Raw genomic sequence first — 21107 nt, 5'->3', positions numbered from 1 at the left:
GACGAATTCCTAGGGTGGTTATATGGATCTGACGGTAGTTATAGGGTTAAAAGTGTGCATTTTGTCAGAGGTGTTACGAAAATGTTCTTGGTGATGTATGAAACATGAGTAATACCCATCACCAAATTATACTAGAAAGTTGACGTGCATGGTAATCTACCATTTGACAAATTCCTAGGGTGGTAATCTGAGTCTGACGGAAGTTATAGGGGAGAAGGTGTGCATTTTATCAGAAGTGTTACGAAAATGTTACTGGTGATGTATGAAACATTAGAAATACCCATCACCAAATTATACTAGACAGTTATCGTGCGTGGCAATCTATCTTCTGACAAAATTCTAGGGTGGTTATGTGGGTCTGACGGAAGTTATAGGGTATAAGGTGTGCATTTTGTCAGAGGTGTTACGAAAATGTTCTTGGTGACGTATGAAACATGAGGAATACCCATCACCAAATTTTACTATTAAGTTAGCGTGCATGGCAATCTACCATCTGACAAATTCGTAGGGTGGTCATATGAATCTGACGGAAGTTATAGGGTATAAGGTGTGCATTTTGTCAGAGGTGTTACGAAAATGTTGTTGGTGATGTTTGAAACATGAGAAATACCCATCACCAAAATATACTAGAAAGTTAGCGTGCATGGCAATCTACCATCTGACAAACTCCTAGGGTGGTTATATGGGTCTGACAGAAGTTATAGAGTAAAAGGTGTGTATTTTGTCAGAGGTGTTGAAAAGATGTTCTTGGTGATGTATGAAACATGGGAAATACCCATCACTTAAATATACTAGAAAGTTAGCGTGCATGGCAATCTACCTTTTGACAAATTCCTAGGGTGGTTATGTGGGTTTGACGGAAGTTATAGGGCAAAAGGTATGCATTTTGTCAGAATTGTTACGAAAATGTTGTTGGTGATGTATGAAACATGAGAAATACTCATCACATAAATATCCTTGAAAGTTTGCGTGCATGGCAATCTACCATGTGACAAATTCCTAGGGTAGTTATGTGGGTATGACAGAAGTTATAGGGCAAAAGGTGTGCATTTTTTCAGAGGTGTTACGAAAATGTTCTGGGTGATGTATGAAACGTGAGAAATACCCATCACCAAATTATACTAGACAGTTAGCGTGCGTGGCAATCTTCCATCGGACGAACTCCTACGGTGGTTATATTTGTCTGAAAGAAGTTATAGGGTAAAATGCGTGCATTTTGTCAGAGGTATTATGAAAATGTTTTTGGGGATGTATGAGACATGAGAAATACCCATCACCAAATAATACTAGATAGTTAGCGTGCATGGCAATCTACCATCTGACAAATTTTTATAGTGGTTATATGGGTCTGACGGAAGTTACAGGGTAAAAAGTGTGCATTTTGTCAGAAGTGTTACGAAAATATTCTTGGTGATGTATGAACTATGGGAAATATCCATCACCAAATTATACTAGAAAGTTAGCGGGCATGGTAATCTACCATCTGACTAATTCCTTGGGTGTTTATATGAATCTGCCGGAAGTTATAGGGTAAAAGGTGTGCATGTTGTCAGAGGTGTTACGAAAATGTTGTTGGTGATGTACGAAATATGAGGAATACCCATCACCAAGTTATGCTAGAAAGTTTGCGTGCATGGTAATCTACTATCTGACAAATTTTTAGAGTGGTTTTATGGATCTGACGTATGTTATAGAGTAAAAGGTGTGCATTTTGTCAGAGGTGTTACGAAAATGTTCTTGGTGATGCATGGAATATGAGAAATACCCATCACCAAATTATACTAGAAAGTTAGCGTGCATGGCAATCTACCATCTGACAAATTCCTAGGGTGGTTATATGGATCTGACGGAAGTTATAGGGTAAAAAGTGTGCATTTTATCAGAGGTGTTAGGAAAACGTTCTTGGTGACGTATGAAACATGAGAAATACCCATCATCAATATATATAGAAAAATAGCGTGCATGGCAATCTACCATATGACAGATTCTTAGAGTTGTTATATTGGTCTGACGGTAGTTATAGGGTAAAAGGTGTTCATTTTGTCATAGGTGTTACGAAAATGTTCTTGGTGACGTATGAAACATGAAAAATACCCATCACCAAAATATACTAGAAAGTTCGCGTGCATGGCAATCTACTATCTGACAAATTTCTAGGGTGGTTATATGGGTGTGACGGAAGTTATAGGGTAAAAGGTGTGCATTTTGTCAGAGGTGTTACGAAAATATTTTAGTGATGTTTGAAACATGAGTAATACCCATCACTAAATTATACTAAAAAGTTAGCGTGTCTGGCATCCTACCATCTGACAAATTCCTAGGGTGGTTTTATGGATCTGATGGAAGTTATAGGGTATAAGGTGTGCATTTTGTCAGAGGTGTTACGAAAATGTTCTTGGTGATGTATGAAACATGAAAAATACTCATTACCAAAATATACTAGAAAGTTGGCGTGGATAGTAATCTATCATCTAAAAAAATTAAAAATAAACATAAAAAAATGTGATAAAAAATTTAAAAAAATGAATCTTTTAAAACAGAAAATTATGACAAATGTTTAAAAAAAAATCAGAACAATAAGAAAAAGACGGTGTTTAAGTAAGACTTAGTGCTACATCAAAACTTAAACCGTTCTCTCTTTAGCTTGTGTACCTCCATGCGGCTTGACAGAAGCAGGTACAAAACAAAAATTATTCACCTCGCGTGTCCGCTTTTTTGTCGTCATCATTTTTGTTTTGTGTTTGCTTGTCGAATCACTGGGTTATCCTTGCGCGTAAACATCCCAGACACTCGCCCATTCACACACTTCACAGCGTAAATAGGTCAGTAGATAAAGCGAAACCCGCGGCGGGAGTGTTTCTTGTGTTTCGTCATGCCCAGTGGGAGGCCAAAGTGCTGACTTCGAAATCATATCACTCCGTCGTTCGGTGCGCTGCTGTTAGGTGGTGGGTGGGTTGTACCTTAAACATTTAAAGGGACTTAAAGAGGCTCTTGTGATATTCAATGGTTGAGAGTTTAATGTCCTTTTAGAAAGAGAATAGCATAGCGTTGGACCTTTCTAATGTATTAATGTTTTTCTTTGTCTACAGGAATATGTATCCAAATACCACGGACAAAAACTAGGTCTTCTGGAACCACATGTTTTTGCGCTCGCAGAGGCAGCCTACCGGAACATACGGGACAACAACACAAATCAGGTAAGCGTTTTTTTTGCTACTGGTGCCGCAAGTCGGTTACCTAAATGTTTTCCACCCCATCAACAGTCATGTGTCATATCGGGCGAATCGGGAGCAGGGAAAACCGAAACCACAAAATTTATCCTCCAATATCTGTGCTCGGTAACGTGTGACGTTTCGACCTGGGTGCAGCAGCAGATCCTCGAAGCGAACACCATTCTGGAGGCGTTCGGTAATGCTAGGACTATCCGCAATGACAACAGTTCCCGCTTCGGCAAGTTTATGCAGGTGTGTTTCGACTCCAAGTGGTGCATTAAGGGTTGCATCATCCAGGACTATCTGCTGGAGCAGTCCCGGATAACGTTTCAGAGCCCGGGCGAGCGGAATTATCACGTCCTGTACCAGTTGGTGGCCGAGGGCAGGAACAACAAGGAACTGGCCACCTCGTTGCATCTGAAGGATGCTTCCTTCTATCGATATTTGAACTCTTGCGGTGCCACTGGGGAAGCGATCATGGATGTCGCTGCGGAATCGAAAAAATTCGAAGCCTTACGGCTGGCGTTCAACGTGTTGCAGATCTCACAGCCTCTAATTGATGGAATTTTTAGAGTTTTAAGTGCCATAATTTGGTTAGGTAATTTAAATTTTGCCGATATCGATGGGGAACGGTGCGAGCTCGCCCCGGAAGACAGAGATATCGTGCCTATCGTCGCGGAATTGTTGGGCCTCCAGGAAAACGATCTGGAGCAGGTACTCCTGAAGCGACAGATCAACGTGCGGGGGAATATCACGGAGATACCGCTGAAATTGCAGGAAGCTCGCGAGAATCGACATGCCATGGCGAAGGCGCTCTACTCGAGAACCTTTGCCTGGCTCATCAGTCACATCAACACGTGCATCAACCCGGGCCAAGATGCGTCACTGTTTCTTGGAGTGCTGGACATCTTCGGGTTCGAAAACTTCAACACGAACTCGTTCGAGCAGTTGTGCATCAATTACACCAACGAAAAGCTGCACAAATTTTTCAACCACTACGTCTTCGCATTAGAGCAAGAAATTGTAAGTAAAATTTCGGTCCTTCAACCAAGGATAGTAACATTCCCTTCGCTTTTTTTCCAAACAGTACCGCCAGGAGGAGATCAAATTCTCCCACATCCAGTTCACCGACAATACTCAGTGTCTGGAGCTGATCGAAAAGCCACCACGATGTATTCTGAAGCTGCTAACCGAGCAGTGTCACATGCCGAAGGGTTCGGACACGGCATACCTCACGAATCTGCACACCGAGTTCGAAAGCCACGCCTGTTACGTTAAGGGTCAAGATCGCCGCCATTGGGAGTCGGAGTTCGGTATTCGGCATTACGCCGGTTGCGTCAGTTACACGGTTAAAGGTTTCGTCGATAAGAACCGCGATGTCCAACAGGACGTACTGTTCGATCACATGAGCCGAAGCTCGAACACATTCGTGCAGGAAATCTCCTCCTTCCAGGATCTACTCTCAATCCAGCAGGTTCAATCGGCTCCAGTCGTTGGGACTGTTTCGCGAGGAACTTCCAAAGGTAAGCTGACAGTAAGTGACACCTTCCGACAGCAGCTGCAAGCGTTAGTGGATGTTCTGCAGAGTACGAACCCCTGGTACGTACGATGCATCAAGCCTAATGCCGATAAGCTCTCGAACGATTACGACGATCAAATGGTGCTAGACCAGCTGCGATACCTTGGAATGTTGGATATTATTCGGATCCGCAGGGAAGGCTTCCCCGTCCATTTAACTTTTGACGATTTTGTCCAACGATATCAATGCCTAACGAAGCGCTTCCGGAATCTCTCCAGCAAGGATCAAGCGCTGTCCGTGATCCGAGAGCTGAACGTACCACCGACGGAGTGGCAAACGGGCAAAACCAAAGTATTCCTGCGCAGCGTTGTCCACGAACCGCTGGAGGATGCACGCAAGCAGGTAATCAACTCCAAAGCACTAGTCATACAGCGCAACTGGAAACGCTTCAGCCAGCAGCGCAGCTATCGGAAGTTTCGCGTGGCAGCACTGCAGATCCAGCACGCCTACAGGGGTTGGAAGTTGCGGATCGAGTTTCTCAAGAAGCGCCGAGCGGCAATCGTTATCCAGAGTCACCTGCGGGGTGTCTTTGCGCGTGAGGTTGCCGCTGCGCTGCGCGAAATGCGCCGCGTCGACGAAGAAATGCGCAAACGGGAACGGCTGGAAGCCGAACGGAGGGAACGCGAAGCCGCCCAGGCGGAAGCCGACCGAAAGGCACTGGAGGAAAGTGAAAGGTTAGTATCGGGTGATGAAGCACTAGTTTCTCTTCGTTTGGAATGTTATCGATTAGTAACTGTGTTACGGTTTATTTAGTTTTTTTTTTTCTTCAACACGAACTGCTTGATGTGTTTCGTAAACATTCAACTAATACTAACGAAATGTTTGACACTTACCAACGTTTTCAGCTTTGCGAATTTAACTTTGGTCCTGCTTTTAATTTTACTTTCGGTTGTTGTTTCTGCGGTTGTGTCCTGAATAAGTAAAGCCAAAGCTGGGACCATTGTGCCTTGATTGATAGTCTAACAAAACAGTAGATAGCATATCGCGGTTTAGCTAAAAACAAAAAAAAACATCTTTGCATCCTTCTTCTTGACCTTGCTTGGAACCCTTATTACTGATTATCTGTATCAATAATCGTTACAATCATAAAGCATGCTCAATAGTAGTGATGGACTTCGTGTAAGCTCTGTCCCAGGGTGAGTCGGTATCTCCTATCTGTTAGTAGTAGCCGTGTTGTTACGCAGTGAAAGAAATAAGCCGCTTGAAACTCTCTTGGTCTATGTCGTACCATCCGTGTTGTGAATCCTTTCATTAGATAGTAGTGAACAACATGCTCGATTGCATTCATGTATCTTATGCTTTCACTTTTTTTCCTGAACTGTGCCCGTTTTTAGTTTGGTTGCTTGCAATTCTTAGTTTCGTTTTCAAAATAGCAGCAAGAGTCGTAAAGCTTCAAGGTGCAATTGAATATTGAATGGGGAAAAACTTCAACAGAAAATTATACCACTGAATATGCATGAATAATAATAATTTTAACTTTTGTTTCCTTGTTTTTGGGGATGGTAGTAAATACGAAGTGCAACTTGCTTATTCATGTTAACTTATCTATTCGTAACCCTTTGTTTAATTCTATATTTATTTTCTTTAAATTTTTCTGGTTTTTAAGTCTTCTGAATAAAAAAAACCAAACTATGTACGCAATAAAAATAAAATAACGTTTGTTCAACAAAGTTTCATACCTCGGTTTCTTTACACATTTTTTTCAATTTTTAGTATAGTAAACTTTTTATAATTTCTGGCAATTTGAGATTATATGATTTGAAAATGTTCCAGCAATGTTTCAAAAATATACCGAAAATAAAAAAAAACTCTTAAATGTTTCAATAATGTTCCAGAAATGTTTTAAAAAACTGTCCATAAATGGTTTAATAATGTTCCAGAAATGTCCCAAAAACGTATTTAAAATATCTAAACAAATTTTAAAAATGTTTCCAGAATGGCTTCTAATGTCTCAAAATTTTTGCAAAATTCGTTGATATATCTTATATTCGTTTTTGAGACATGTTTTGATCATTATATATTTTTGATACATTTTTTGGAACATTTTGAGACATTTTGCGACGTTTTTTTATTGTTTTGAATTATTTTGGAGTCGTCCTGGGAAAAAATATATGCATATATTTTGTAAATACTTTTTATATGTTTTCAACACATTTCTGAAACATATTTAGAACCTTTTTGAAGACATTTTGCGACGTTTTTAAGACTTTTGGGGTTTTGAGACTTGAGATTTTTTGTGACATTTTTGTGATAGTTTTGAGTTATTTTAGAGTCATTCTGAAAACATCGGAATATATATATAGTTTGCTTGTCTTTCAGTCACGCGCACGACAAACGAAAGTTACTCAAATTGCCTTTTTCCCAAGCAAACTCTGAAGCTGAGGTACACTAAAGTTTGTTATTTTTTTGTGGGTAGCAACGCAAACACTCCTGTTCTGACTACAAGTTACCTTTGCTTTTAGTCCTCCACTCACCTCCTCTCACCTGATATGAAGCCAGTCGTAAGGAAATCAAAGCTAACTGCGTCTTAACTAATATTCGGTACACGTGATAAATTAGCACATGGCCATAGGTTCTGATGCAGGTGCACCGACAAAAACCGCCAAAAACGTAATAAAGGGCGGAAGGTAATTCTAAGATGTAAGAAAGACTTAGTATCAAAGATATCAAGCATGTAAATGACATCTAAAGTTAGCCAAACCACTGTCAGTTGATTATGAACGTTATTTTATAGTTACATGTCCAATAAGTTCTGTAAAGTCATGGCATTACCATCAAAATTAGGTTGTCAAGTGATGGAATAGTACCCGTTGTAGTTCATTGAGGATAGACTATGAAAAAGTCAAGAAAATAATGGGGATTATAAACCTTTTTGCTCGAGGAAATAAGCAGTTTGGTTTTTTTAAGTGTGTAGCAATTTTTATATGCATTGAAATTGTAATTTTTCAATAATACAGTTATTCGATAGCAAAAAGTTGTTTGTTCATTAAAAATATCAGTTTTGACCGAAGACGTTAATAACGAACATTTATAAAAAATTGAAGAAAACCGGCTGTAACTCGCCAAAGCTATTTTACGCAAAACATCATAACGAGTTTCAAGTTTAGCTTATGACGCGTAACAACCCGCACTTGAAATCTATCCAACTTTCTCCCTATTACTCAAAGCTCTAACAAAATTAACAAAAATGTTCTCAAGAAGTTGTACTCAAAGATATAGCAATTTAATTTTTTTTCGATATTTTTGAAAATAGAAAAGACATTTAACCTACACAAGACATGCTGCACATATTGTACCCATAATTAATTCTTTAAGTATACTACAACGTTTAAGATGTACGGAGAAAGGATAATTATTTTGCTGATACGTGAAAATTTTAGCTGTTTCAAAAAAACTTAGAGTATAAGATAAACCCATTCCCGACGAGTGACATTCAAACTTTGATTCAAGTTCAACAACTATACTTGAAAATGTCACAATGAGTAATAAGAGTTTGAAGTTCATTTTTTGAGGTAAAAACTGATTTCTCTCCGCCGGGATCGGGTTAAGCTATTGGCCATTATTTTTAAACATTATGTAAAATCTGATCAACAGTTTTGATTTAAGATATTTTGATATATCGACATAAAATTTTTAAAGTTTTAAAAGTCAAACATAGGTTTATCTACTTTCCTGCAAATGCGCTACAGTGAGCCAACTTTTTTATTTTTTATCAAATAATATTTGTTTGCTTATGTAGAAGAAGACAAAAACAAAGAAGTAGACAAAGGTGGTGGTGATGGGATGAGGATTGTTATGTTGTTACGCAACACTATAAAAGTTTTCTGTGATGGAACACAGATGACAGATGTTTAATGCGCGTCTTTTATCATGTGTGAAGTTATATCGGAGTATTAAAGAGGGATATGAACTACCCATCAATGATTAAAAGAGGACAGTACTTCGTTATCCCAAGCTTAGCTATTGTTAATAACAAATTGCAGAGACAAACTTTTGCATGTGTGAATATTTTTTGAGCAATCCAGTATTTTTTCATGAGCAATGGTTTTTGTAAATTGTTTTTTTTTTCAATCACATTTATTTTTAGTTATTTTGTATGTTTAGTTTGAATATAACATATGTAACATCAAACAATTGAGAAAATGATCTATTATTCAAGTTATGAAATTTTACAAAAAATTTAATCGTTTGAAAACAATTTTTCGAAAATAGTCAAATAATGGAGAAAAAGTCTTTAGATATTGGACAAAACAGCTGTACTGTGGATCCGTATAAGAAGCGAGATGCAGATTCGTTTTGCCTTTCTCCTAGAAAGGTATAGCAATCACTTGCAAAACCGAATGGGATATATCACTCGACTCAGCTCGACGAGCTGAGCATTTTCTGTATGTGTGTGTGTGTGTGTGTGTGTGTGTGTGTGTATGTACAGATTTTTTTTTCTCACTCACTTTTCTCAGAGATGGCTGGACCGAATTTCATGAAATTAATTGCAAATGAAAGGTCTTGTTGTCCCATAAGACCCTATTAAATTTTATTGTAATCGGATTTTTAGTTTAGAGGTTATGTATCAAAATGTGAAAATCACGAAACATCATTATCTCGAAAACTACACAACCGATTTGAACAAAATTGATTTCAAATGAACGGGCCCCTCACTTTTGAATTTTATGAAGATTGAACTTGTGGTTCAAAAGTTATGGAAAGAAACGTGTTCTGAAGACTGTTTAATCTCACTCATGTTTCTCAGAGATGGCTGGACCGATTTTCATAAAATCAGTTTCAAATGGAAGGTCTAGTTGCCCCATAAGACCCTATTGATTTGTTTTGCAATCGGACTATCACTTTGCCTGTTATGCTTAAAAATGTGAAATCAGGCTATGAAAAGGAACATATAGCGAAGACTACTTGGACTCACTCACTTTTCTCAAAGATGGCTGACCCGATTTTCACAAAATTAGTGTCAAATGAAATGTATAGCTGCCTCATAACACCCTATTGAATTTTACTGTAAGCGGACTGTAACTTCGTCTGTAATGTGTCGAAATGTGAAAATCACGAAACTTCATTATCTCAGAAACTACACAACCGATTTGAACAATATTGATATAAAATGAACGAGCTAGTTGAGGGGTAACTGATGAATTATGATTGAAAACGTGGTTTAAAAGTTTGGCTGCCCTATACGTTCCCATTTCATTTAATTATAATCGAACTTAAGCAACCGTTATGTATTAAATTGTTAATAAAACAACGGAAGTCTATTATCTCAAAGATTACATGACTTATTTGAACATAACTAGTGTCATACGAACGAGTCATCTCTCGAACTTACAAATAACAAACTTCATAACAATTTGATATGTGGCTCAAAAGTTATGGAAAGCGAAGAAATTAAAAGACTATTCAGAACTATACCTGCTTTGATCGATATATGTGGCCTCAACATAATTTAAATGTGGTATCGTACTTTTTGAACGTTCCAATTTAATTGATTCCTTGCGATGTGTTAAATGTCTGCAAATGCACGACGAATCGGCCAAAGGATAAGATCAAAGTCAAATAACGATTCGTTTGAAATGATTGGGTTTATCGAAATGACAATATCCTCGACTTTTGGCTTCTGTACATCGCCTTAAGTCTGAATATATTCATATTGGGTGGTATTCGGTCATTTTTAGCAGATTTTCTGGCATCAATCTGACACCGGAAATACCCATATTGAGAGGTATTTAGTTATTTTGGTTGTTTTCCAGAAACTAAAAGTGGTCGTCTTTAAATTCAAAATGGTGTCAAGGGTCAATGTTTGGTTTCTATGCATCATCTCGATTACAGAAGTATTCATCTTGAGTATTATTCGGTCTGTTTCGACTGTTTCCTAAAAGTTGCCATTTAGCAATTCAAAATGTTGCCTGAGGTCAACTGTTAGCTCATTGCATCATTCTAGTTCCAGATATACTCATATTGGATGGTATTTGGTTATTGTAGGCTGTTTTTCACAAACCGGAAGTCGCAATCTTGGATTTCAAAATGGTATTTGAGATAATTTCTAGCCTCTGAGCGTCATTCTGGTTGAAGAAACACCCATGTTGGGTGTTATTCGATCATTTTCGGCTGTTTCCCAGGAACCGGAAGTCGCCAACCTAGAATCCAAAATGGGATGTGTGGTCGATTTCAGCTGCTGTGTATCATTCTAGATCTGGAGATACTCATGTCTGACGGAAATCGTCCATTTTGGCTGTTTTCCAGAAACCAGAAGTTGCCATCCTACAATTCATAGTGGTGCTCTTGCAACATTCTAACTCCGGAGATACTCATATTGGGTGATATTTGGTCACTTTGGGCTGTTTTTCAGAAACCAAAAGTCGTCATTTTGAACTTTAAAATTGCTTGTGAAAGCAATTTCTGTCATCTGGGCGTAATTCTGGTTCCGAAAACATTCATAATGAATGGTATTTGGTCATTTCCGGCTGTTTGCCTGACACCGGAAGTCACCATCTTAAAATTCAAGATTGTGTCTGTGATCAATTTTTAGCTTCTGTGCATCTTTCTGGTTCCAGATATACTCATATTTAACGGGAATCGTCCATTTTAGGCTGATTTCCAGAAACCGGAAGTTGCTATCTTACAATCCAAAATGTTGCCTAAGGTCGATTATGGAACATATTTTTTACCACTAAAACATTCACCTGCCAAATTTGGTTCCATTTAGTTGGTTAGCTCTCGAGATGTGCAGAAATTTGTGTTTCATTTGTATGGCATCCCTTCCTTCCAAAAAAAGGAGGGGTGTCAAAACATTATGGACATATTTGTTTCCCCTTAAAACATCTACATGCCAAATTCGGTTTCATTTGCTTGGTTTGTTCTTGAGTTGTGCAGAAATTTATGTTTCATTTGTATGGGACCCCTCCCTTCCAGAAAAGGGAGGGGTCTCAAACTATCATGGAAACCTTTATCGGCACCAAAAACCCCTACATACAAATTTTCACGCCGATCGGTTCGGTAATTTTCCAGCCTATATGGATCAGACAGACAGACAGACCGGATTGCATTTTTATATGTATAGATTACTACATCAATATTTTTTAAGAGTGAATATACATTTATTGAATTGAAGCGTTCATGTAAATCTATTTTTACAAATAAAAGTTTGAATGAGAAAGGCTGGGTCTGACCGCTAGGTGGATTAATTTAGGTTTTGAGTAAGCAATCAATCCACGATCTACTGAACGAAGGATTTATCGCAGTTTAGATAATTGATTATGTTTGAAACCAGCGCTGGCCATGTGCATCGAATTGTCGATTCATTTTAGATTAAATACCAACTTTTAATAGTTCAAAATGCATTTGAAAGTGGCTAGCCACTACGGGCCAACTAGTTTTTAAAATGTTTGAAATATTTTAAATACTTTTTTGAGACATTTTTAAAACATTTTTGGGACATTTTTTAAACATTTCTGCAACATAAATGAAGCATTTATGAAACATTTTTGAGACATTTTTATGAACATTTTTAAGGTATTTTTTAGCATTTTCGTGATATGTTTGCATCGTTTCAGAATATTATTGAAAGATTTTTATGACACGTTTTTTGAAATTTTTGATATATTTATTAAACATTTCTGGAACATCTTTTAATCATTTCTGAGATAGATTTTAAATATTCTTGAAACATTCCTGGAACATCATTGAAGCATTTTTTTAGATTTTTTTTAATATTTTTATATATTTTTGTAACATTTTCTGGAACATCGTTGAAACGTTTTTGGTATATATTTTAAATCTTTTTGTAATATTTTAATAATTATAAATATTTTTATAACATTTTTGAGATATTTTGGAAACATTTTTCGAACAGCTTTGAAACATGTTTCGAAAATATCTCAATTTTTTAAACATGTTTAAGATATTTGTGAAACATTTGTGAATCATTTTTAAAACATTTTTGAGACATATTTTGAACATTTTTGTGATAATTTTGAAGCGTGTTTGGAACATTATCGAGATTATCGATTCAAGAAAAATGGTATTTTTGCAACGTTTCTAAAATACTTTTAAAACAGTTTTGAGGTTCATTTAAAATAATATTTTTGAAACATCACTGGAACATTATTGAAAACCTTTTTAAAGATATTTTTTAAACATTTTCAAGACATATTTTAAGATTTTTCAGGTATTTTTGACACATTTCTGTAACATTATTGTAACATTTTTAAAATATGTTTTTAAAAATTTTTCAATATATTTTTGAAATATTTCTGGAACACTTTTAAAACGGTTTTAGGGGATTTTGTAAGTATTAATGAAATATTTGAACATTTTATAACATTTTTGGGATATATTTCAAACATTTCTGAGATTTTTTTGAAACATTTCTTGAACACCTTTGAAACATTTATGAGATATGTTTTTAACATTTTTGAAATATTTACAAAAATCATTGAAACATATTTGAGACATTTTCAAACATTCCTGAGATTTTTCGAACTTAATTTTTATTTTTAACAACGGCTTTTTTCCGTTAACACGCAAGTTCATTAAGCAGACAGTATGTGTAGTAAAGAGAGCGAAAAATAAGCGAACCGGAAATATGATACAGATTTGGAAAATTATACCGCATCCCGACGGGTATATTTTTCGAATCTGTATCATATTTCCAGTTCGCTTATTTTTCGCTCTCTTTACTTCACATACTGTCTGCTTAATGAACATTCCTGAGATTGTTTGATACATTTTCGGGGATTTTTTTTCAACTTTTTTAGCGATTTTAAAACATTTCTGGAACGCTTTTCAACATTTTTGAGATATATTTTAAACAAAACATTTTTGAAATAAATCGAAACATTTTAAAGATATTTTATGGACATTTTTGGTATAATTTTGAATCATTTTTGCAATATTTTTGAGACAATTTTGCGAAGTTTTTAAACATTTATAGGGTGTATTTTGACATTTTTGAGAAAGTTCTGAGTTAGCTTGGAGTCATTCTAGAAAAATCTTCAAATTTTGTTGGAATAATTTGAGTACGTTTTCGAGATATTTTGTAAACATTTTTGAAACACCTTTGAAACATTTTTGAAACCTATAAATGATATTTTTTAAACATTTTCGAGACATTTTTTAACATTTTTCAGGTATTTTTGAAGCATTTCTGGAACATTATTAGAACATTTTTAAGATATTTTTTAAAATATTTTGATATACTTTTGGAACAGTTTTAAAACAGTTATATGGGATTTTTTATTTAAATTTTGAGATATTTTTAAAACATTTCTGAATTACCTTTCGAATATTTTTCAAACATTTTTGAAATCACCTGTTAAACATTTATGAGATATATTCGAAACATTTTTTTTTAAATATTTTCTGGAATATTATTGAAACATATTTGAAACATTTATAAGTATTTTTAAACTTTCAATTTTTAAACATTTTTGAGATATTTTTGAAATATTTCTGGAACATTTTTGAAATATTCTCAGGGGATTTTTTTTAAACATTTTTATATATTTTTAAACATTTCTGAAACACCTTTGAAACAGTTTTAAAATATATTTTTTTTTTTTTAACATTTTTAGAACATTTTAGAAACAATAGAGAAACATTCTTAAGATATTTTGTGAACATTTTTGATATGATTTCAAATCATTTCTGGAACATTTTCAAGACAATTTGGCGACGTTTCTAAATTTTTATAGGACGTTTTTTGACACTTTAGAGATAGTTTTGAGTTATATTGAAGCCATTCTAGGAACATCTTAAAATTTTATTGGGATATTTTGAAAACGTTTTCGAGATATTATGTAAACATATTTGAAACTTTGCTGAATGTTTTTTTTTCATTTCTAAAAATATCTTTTTTCAACATTTTCGAGACACTTTTTTTTTGAAACATTTCTTGAACATTACTGGAACATTTTCAAGATATATTTTTAATTTTTTGATACATTTTTTGATTATATTTTGAAACATTTCTGGAACATTTTTAAAATTTGTCTCAAGATTTTTTTTAAACATTTTTGAGATATATTTTAAACATATCTGAAACACACTTCAAACATTTTTGAAATATATTCTAAATATTTTTGAAATATTTCTAAAACATTTCTGGAACATTATTGAAACATATTTAGAATATTTTTAAAAAAATTTGAGATATTTTTGAAACACTATTGAAACATTTTATAACATTTTTGGGATATTTTTAATTATTTTTATATTTTCGAGTTATTTAAAACATTTTTGATTTTCCAAAAACAATTACATATTTGAAACCTTTTTGAGACATTTTTAAAAATTTTCGGTATATTCTCGAAACGTATTGGAGGGATTTTTTAAATATTTCTGGGATATTTTCAAAACATTATTGAAATATATTAAAATTATGTAATATAAATATCTTAAATATTTTTGACACATTTCTGGAACACCATTGAAACAATTTTAAAATATTTTTGTGACATTTTTGAGAGAGTTTTGAGTTATTTCAGAGTCATTCTGAAAATATTTTTAGACTCTGTTAAGATATTTTAAATACGTTTTTGAGACATTTTTCAAACATTTTTAAGACATTTTTTTCAATTTTGATGTATTTTTGAAACCATTTCGAGAAAACTTTGAAACGTTTTGAGATACATTTGAGATACAGATAGATTTTTGAAACATTTTTGCAACATGTCTGACTCATTTGTAAAATAATATATTTTACAAATGAGTCAGACATGTTGCAAAAATGTTTCAAAAATCTATCTGTATCTCAAATGTATCTCAAAACGTTTCAAAGTTTTCTCGAAATGGTTTCAAAAATACATTTTAAACATTTTTGATAGATTTTTGGAACATTTCAGGAACATTTTTTAAACTTTTTAATACTTTTGAGACATTTTTGCCACATTTTGATACATTTTTGAGATTCTGTTGAGTTAGTTTGGGAATCATTGGGAAAACATTTTTTGAAAATTTGTTGAGTTATTTTAGTTACGTTTTTGAGACATTTTTGAAACCTTTTAGAATGTTTTTGAAACATGTTTGTAATTTATTTGAGACTTTTTTGCCAAGTTTTTGAAATACTTTTCAGACATTTATGCGATAATTATTAGTTATTTTGGAGTCATTTTGAAATGATTTTAAACATTTGTAGAGATATTTTGATTACGTTTTTGAGACAGTTTTTAAAACATTTCTGGAAAATTTTTGAATCATTTTCTAAGATAAATGTCTTGCCACGATTAGAGACATTTTTGAGATTTTTAGTAATTCTGGAGTCATTTCGAAAGCATTAGTTTTAAATTTACCGTGAGATTTTAATTACGTTTTTGAAACATTTAAACACTTTCTAAAATATTTGTGAGTTATTCCTGGAGTATTTTTGAATCATTTTTGTGATTTATTCTGAGGATTTTTGAGATATTTGTGAACCATTTATGAAACATTTTTGGAACATTTTTGAGATGTTTGTCTCAAAAGCTTGTTATTCTCCTCAATATGCGCAGAGTGACTATTCACTGCCACTTCTTGCCCAGCATAAGCGCTGCGTGTAGCATTTTTTGCACCAAAATTCTTTATGCTGCTTTGAGCTGTGTTCCCGCCGCTCGCAGAAAAAATATATACTTGTTGCTTACACTACAATTGAGCAAAACAAGAATGGCGAATCACTCTAGTGAGAATACACAGAAGTACATCGCGGTGCGCACTGCTGAGCTTACATTCGATAGCATTCGAAAGGCAAACATACATGACTGGCTGCTGGATTTATTATTTTTCAGTTTCGAGATGCAAGCAAGCAACGCAATCTCCTCTTCCACCTAGTTGCTCCTCTCATTTGATATATGCTTAAGAGGCACACAGTAAAAGCTCTACAGTGAGTTTTTTGTGTAAATACTGAAAATTGCAAATATTGCATTTTGGTCTCTAGATTGACTACTATCATATTCAAATGAGATTTGAACATTTTGGGACGGTTTTATTCGTTATATTTTCAATTAAAAAAAATTTTTTTACCCGACCCTATACAAGTTGGGAACGCACCGCCCACGTAAAGAGACCTTAGTGTATATTTAACTAGCTTCTCAAAGCGTTTACTAAGTATTCTTCAGATAATTCTTGTGACAATTTTGAGTTTTTTTTTTTGCAAGGGTGTTTAATCATTCTGGGATATTTTGAATTATCAGAGTTATTTTTGAATATTTTGAGCCAATTTAGAATCGTTTCTGAGTTATATCTGGAGCACTTTAGGGAAGAAAGATAAAATCTCGATTTGTTTTCGGCTTTCATCTAAAGTTTTTCTATAGCCAAGTTTAAATCATACCTGGGTTTACGTTTGAGCTGAGTTACAAATCACTTTTAAGCCGTGTTTGAAACTGTTTTTCAAATAACGCTTTCTATGGCTAGTCTTATGCTAGATTTTTAGAGCTATATTGTGATAATTTTTAAAACATTTTTCGAGTCGAACCCGTTAAAATTTACACAATGGTTGAAAAAGCTATCACTGCTCTGCCCATAAATACATAACAGCTCCACGTGATTTTCCGTCACCTTCAAGATTAACCCATAAAACTTCTTCAGATTATGTGTACTTTTGACAGATCATAAGAAAAAACAATGTTTGTTCCTAAAATGAGGAACAATATAAATTTCCGCCAATCCCATGTCACAAATAAAAGGTCGAAACTGGATTTAGTTGAACTGAGAAAACTCTAAAAAGTATAATGGATATAGGTAAAAGACCAGAAGAATAATGAAAAAAAAAAAACACAAATGTTTTTGAAGAATTCCATTTAAGTTGGAATTTTGTATGTATAGATAATTTTTTATTTAATACTTTTGCTACAAGGTTTATTATCATAATGACCTATCTATGAAACAAATTTGTAGAAATTAAAGCTAAAGATGGAAAACAAAATCCTGTCTTAATTTTACTCTTTTTATTGTTATATTTTGCATGATTGTTGTAGTTCCCGATTCAATTGTTGTAGATAGTAATCAATTTTTAACTTCGCTTAATCAACTTTATTTCAACGACGTCAGCTTCTGGAATCCGTGCAGTTCATGTTTATCATCAATAAAACTTAAACCATAGCGCCTCACTAATCAATCGAAACGCACCTCCTCCCATTACTCCCCACTCGCGCTTACGGCAAAAATTAATCCAACCCATTCTTCTTGTCTAACCACCGCCGTCTAACTTCACAGGGCCGCTAAGCAAGAGATCCTAGCGCTGTCGCAAATGGCCGAGCAAATTAACTCCAAGCTGCATTCACAGCAGCAGCAGCATGCCGCCAATAATAATCTGAATAACGTCGCCTGTAATGTCGCGTCCGCCGGCGGTGCCAAAGACACCCAACTGAATGGCAACGTGAAGCCGGGTGCCGCCCCGGCCGGTATTGCCTCCGCTAACCATGCCCACCAGCGGAGTAACGAATCGGTTGATCTTGATAATCTGTTCGCCTTTCTTAGCGAGGTGCAACCGAACTCCAACGCCATCATCGACGAAATTGGCGAGAAGATGGATCATTTGGTGGAAGATCTAGACGTGGAACTGGAGTCGGTTATACAGCAGGAAATCGAAGGACTGACTAGTGAGCGGAATAATAATGTCAACAACAATAACAATAAACCGGCACTCGTGAACGGAATTGGGCCAAACAATAACAACAATAATACCATCGTCAGCAACAAACCGACGACTCCGAAGCCAATGGGGTACGTATAATTAACCTGTCCAAATATGTGAGCTAGCGCAATTTAATTCGCGCAATTTGCATACAATGGCCTATCTATACTTTACGTGTTTTTGCTTACTGCCCGGAACTTACGTTACACATATTTATGCCTTTTCAATTCCTATTTCCACCGTTACAGCGTTCCATCACTGCCAGAACCAACCATGCCACCACCGCCAATCCCGATCGATAATAATAACTGTGCACCTCCGGTGGGCCCACCAACGCTGACGTCCTCAATGACGCTGGCTCGACGCAAAGAAGAGCCCATCTATGAAGCGGTTATACATCTCAAAGAGCTCCCACCGCCACCGGAAATTCACGAAAAGGCACCCACCGTCCCGCAGCATCAGAACCCAGCTTCACAAACTCATCAGCATCATTCTGCCATACTGCAACAACAACAACAGCAGCAGCAGCAACAACAACAACAGCAGCAAAATCAACATCAGCTGGCTGCACATCAGCAGCAACTGCAGCAACAATTGCAACAACAGCTGCAGCATAACAGCCACGCTCCTCCGCCACCGGTGCATGCTCACGGTGTGATCCACCAACCGGTGCACATGGAGAATGGAGGAGGACACAAGCTACGCCCGAAGAGTCCGGCTGTGATTCGATCGGCCAGTCCGATTCAGCGTGGCTCCGGCGGGCCGATGAGCCCATCCTCGCCGAAACACAGCAGACCCAGCTCGAGGACTTCCTCAACCGGTGGTGGTCATCCGTACGCGGAACGTGAGCAAAGAAGAAAGTATCGTGTGGAAAAGAAACTCCAGGAAATGCAACAGCTGGACATTACCGAGCGGGAGAAGGAACTGCTGCGGGACGATGTTTACTACGACATCCTGGAGTTTGCTGAGAGTTTTTATAATACACACGAGCGCTCGCCGGAAGGTACCATCATGGCCACGCTAACCCGTAAGGGTCGCAAGTCGGTCGATATGGTACCGAAGTATGAGATGATAACGTACTACCGGGGAAATACGATCCCGTCGTCGCACATCCATATGTACGACCCGGAGAATGTCACCATTGCGTGCAATATTTTTAGGGTGAGTAGTTGTTGAAGCTGAACTGATCAAAATAAATTATCCAAAAAAGCAAGAAGAATAATGTGCGAACTTTCCGTTTTCCACCAGGATTTGTGCAAATACATCCGCGGGGAGCTGAACACAGAGCGTGAACTGCAGGTGATCCAATTCATCATCGGGCAGGGCATCGAACGGGAGGAGGTTCGGGACGAGATTTTTGTGCAATGTATGCGCCAGGCGACCAACAATCCGAGCGTCGAGTGGACCGACCGGGTGTGGCTGCTGCTATGTCTCACGATTGTCGCATTTCAACCGAGCAAAATGTTGTTCCGCTATTTTGTGAGTTTTTTGAAGAAGAACTTGGAATCGCTGGAGGGAAAATTGCGACAGTACGTGCAGTGGTGTCTGGACAATTGCAAAAACACCAAAGTCAGATGCCGCCAGTATCCGCCTTCTAGTGTGGAAGTTGCGGTAGGTTTGAAAAAATTTTGGTAGAATTTGAATCATTGTTACGAAGTTTTGGTTTTACAGGCGATGCGTCGATTGGGAACGATCGTGTGTCGGTTCTTCTTTTTGGATGGCCGTACAAAGGCTATCGATGTACACCCGACGGATACGGCCAGTGATGCGGTTGCGAAATTAGCCGAAAAGCTGGGCCTGTGCAATATCGAAGGATGGGCCATTTATCAGTCACGACCGGACGGGGAGGAACATGTCAAGTCTCACGATTATCTCTACGATATAATTGCAGCTTGGGAATCGTAAGTATTGTTTCGCTGTATGCTTTTGCTGCTCAATTATACCGCTAACAATTGATTGGTTGGAAGTGAACTAAAATCGAACTCTGTTGTGTAAGTTGTGTAAATATGATTGCTCTTAAAAAGGGTTCAGTAGGAAGGAAATAATCCCATCGGGTGCGTTCCAGTGTTCGTCATCATTCATACTGTACACAAAATTCATCCGGATCGATTCACTCAGCTACAGTCGAGAGAGGAATCTGTGTTGGAGGTGTTTTTTTGTTTTTGTTTTCTTTTTCGCCAACGGCGATGGGCTTTACGGTGAAAGTTTGTACATAACCTCAGACGGAAGAGATTCTAATCTCCTGCAATGTTCAACCCTTCCTTCCAGTGGCCGCGACCGAGGTTGTCACTTGAGTAACATCGTTAAGAAAGTCAATCGGCGAGCGTATCGTATATTTCTCTATCTCAAACTGCCGGAGGAGCTGCAGAGCAAAGACATACAGAGATACTACACAACTTGATTGGTTTACTTGTGTATCCCTCTTCTAGGGATTGGAATTTAACCATAAAACACCCCTCGATCTAGCAGCAAAGCTTTCGATTTAGTTTTAATCGAGATTCGTTTTCTTGCAGTAAGCAAACGAAGATTCATGCTGGCAGCTCGACGTTAAGGAAAAATGCGACCACACTGGGTTCGGGTGAGAACCGATTCGTGTTCAAGAAACGTTTGTTCAAAAGCACCCGGGAATTGTCGCAGGACCCGGTGGAGGTCAACATGCTGTACGCGCAGGCCGTTTATAGCGTGGTGAAGGTAGGCTTGGAACCAA

The 21107-nt window shown here is 36.6% G+C and overlaps 1 protein-coding gene across 1 annotated transcript in view; it reads left to right on the top strand.

The window, feature by feature from the left end:
* Positions 1–21107, top strand: part of LOC129717698 (myosin-I heavy chain) — a 130574-nt gene that overhangs the window by 97183 nt on the left and 12284 nt on the right. Inside the window, exons 4-11 of the mRNA XM_055667797.1 lie at positions 3090–3197; positions 3264–4235; positions 4300–5465; positions 17980–18489; positions 18649–19561; positions 19649–20011; positions 20072–20301; positions 20914–21091. Of these exons, the coding sequence (XP_055523772.1) occupies positions 3090–3197; positions 3264–4235; positions 4300–5465; positions 17980–18489; positions 18649–19561; positions 19649–20011; positions 20072–20301; positions 20914–21091 (4440 nt within the window). The remainder of the gene's footprint in view (positions 1–3089; positions 3198–3263; positions 4236–4299; positions 5466–17979; positions 18490–18648; positions 19562–19648; positions 20012–20071; positions 20302–20913; positions 21092–21107) is intronic.

The sequence above is a fragment of the Wyeomyia smithii genome, chromosome 1 (genome assembly GCF_029784165.1).
Source record: "Wyeomyia smithii strain HCP4-BCI-WySm-NY-G18 chromosome 1, ASM2978416v1, whole genome shotgun sequence".
Lineage (NCBI taxonomy): Eukaryota > Metazoa > Arthropoda > Insecta > Diptera > Culicidae > Wyeomyia > Wyeomyia smithii.
This window is presented reverse-complemented; position numbering and strand designations above follow the sequence as displayed.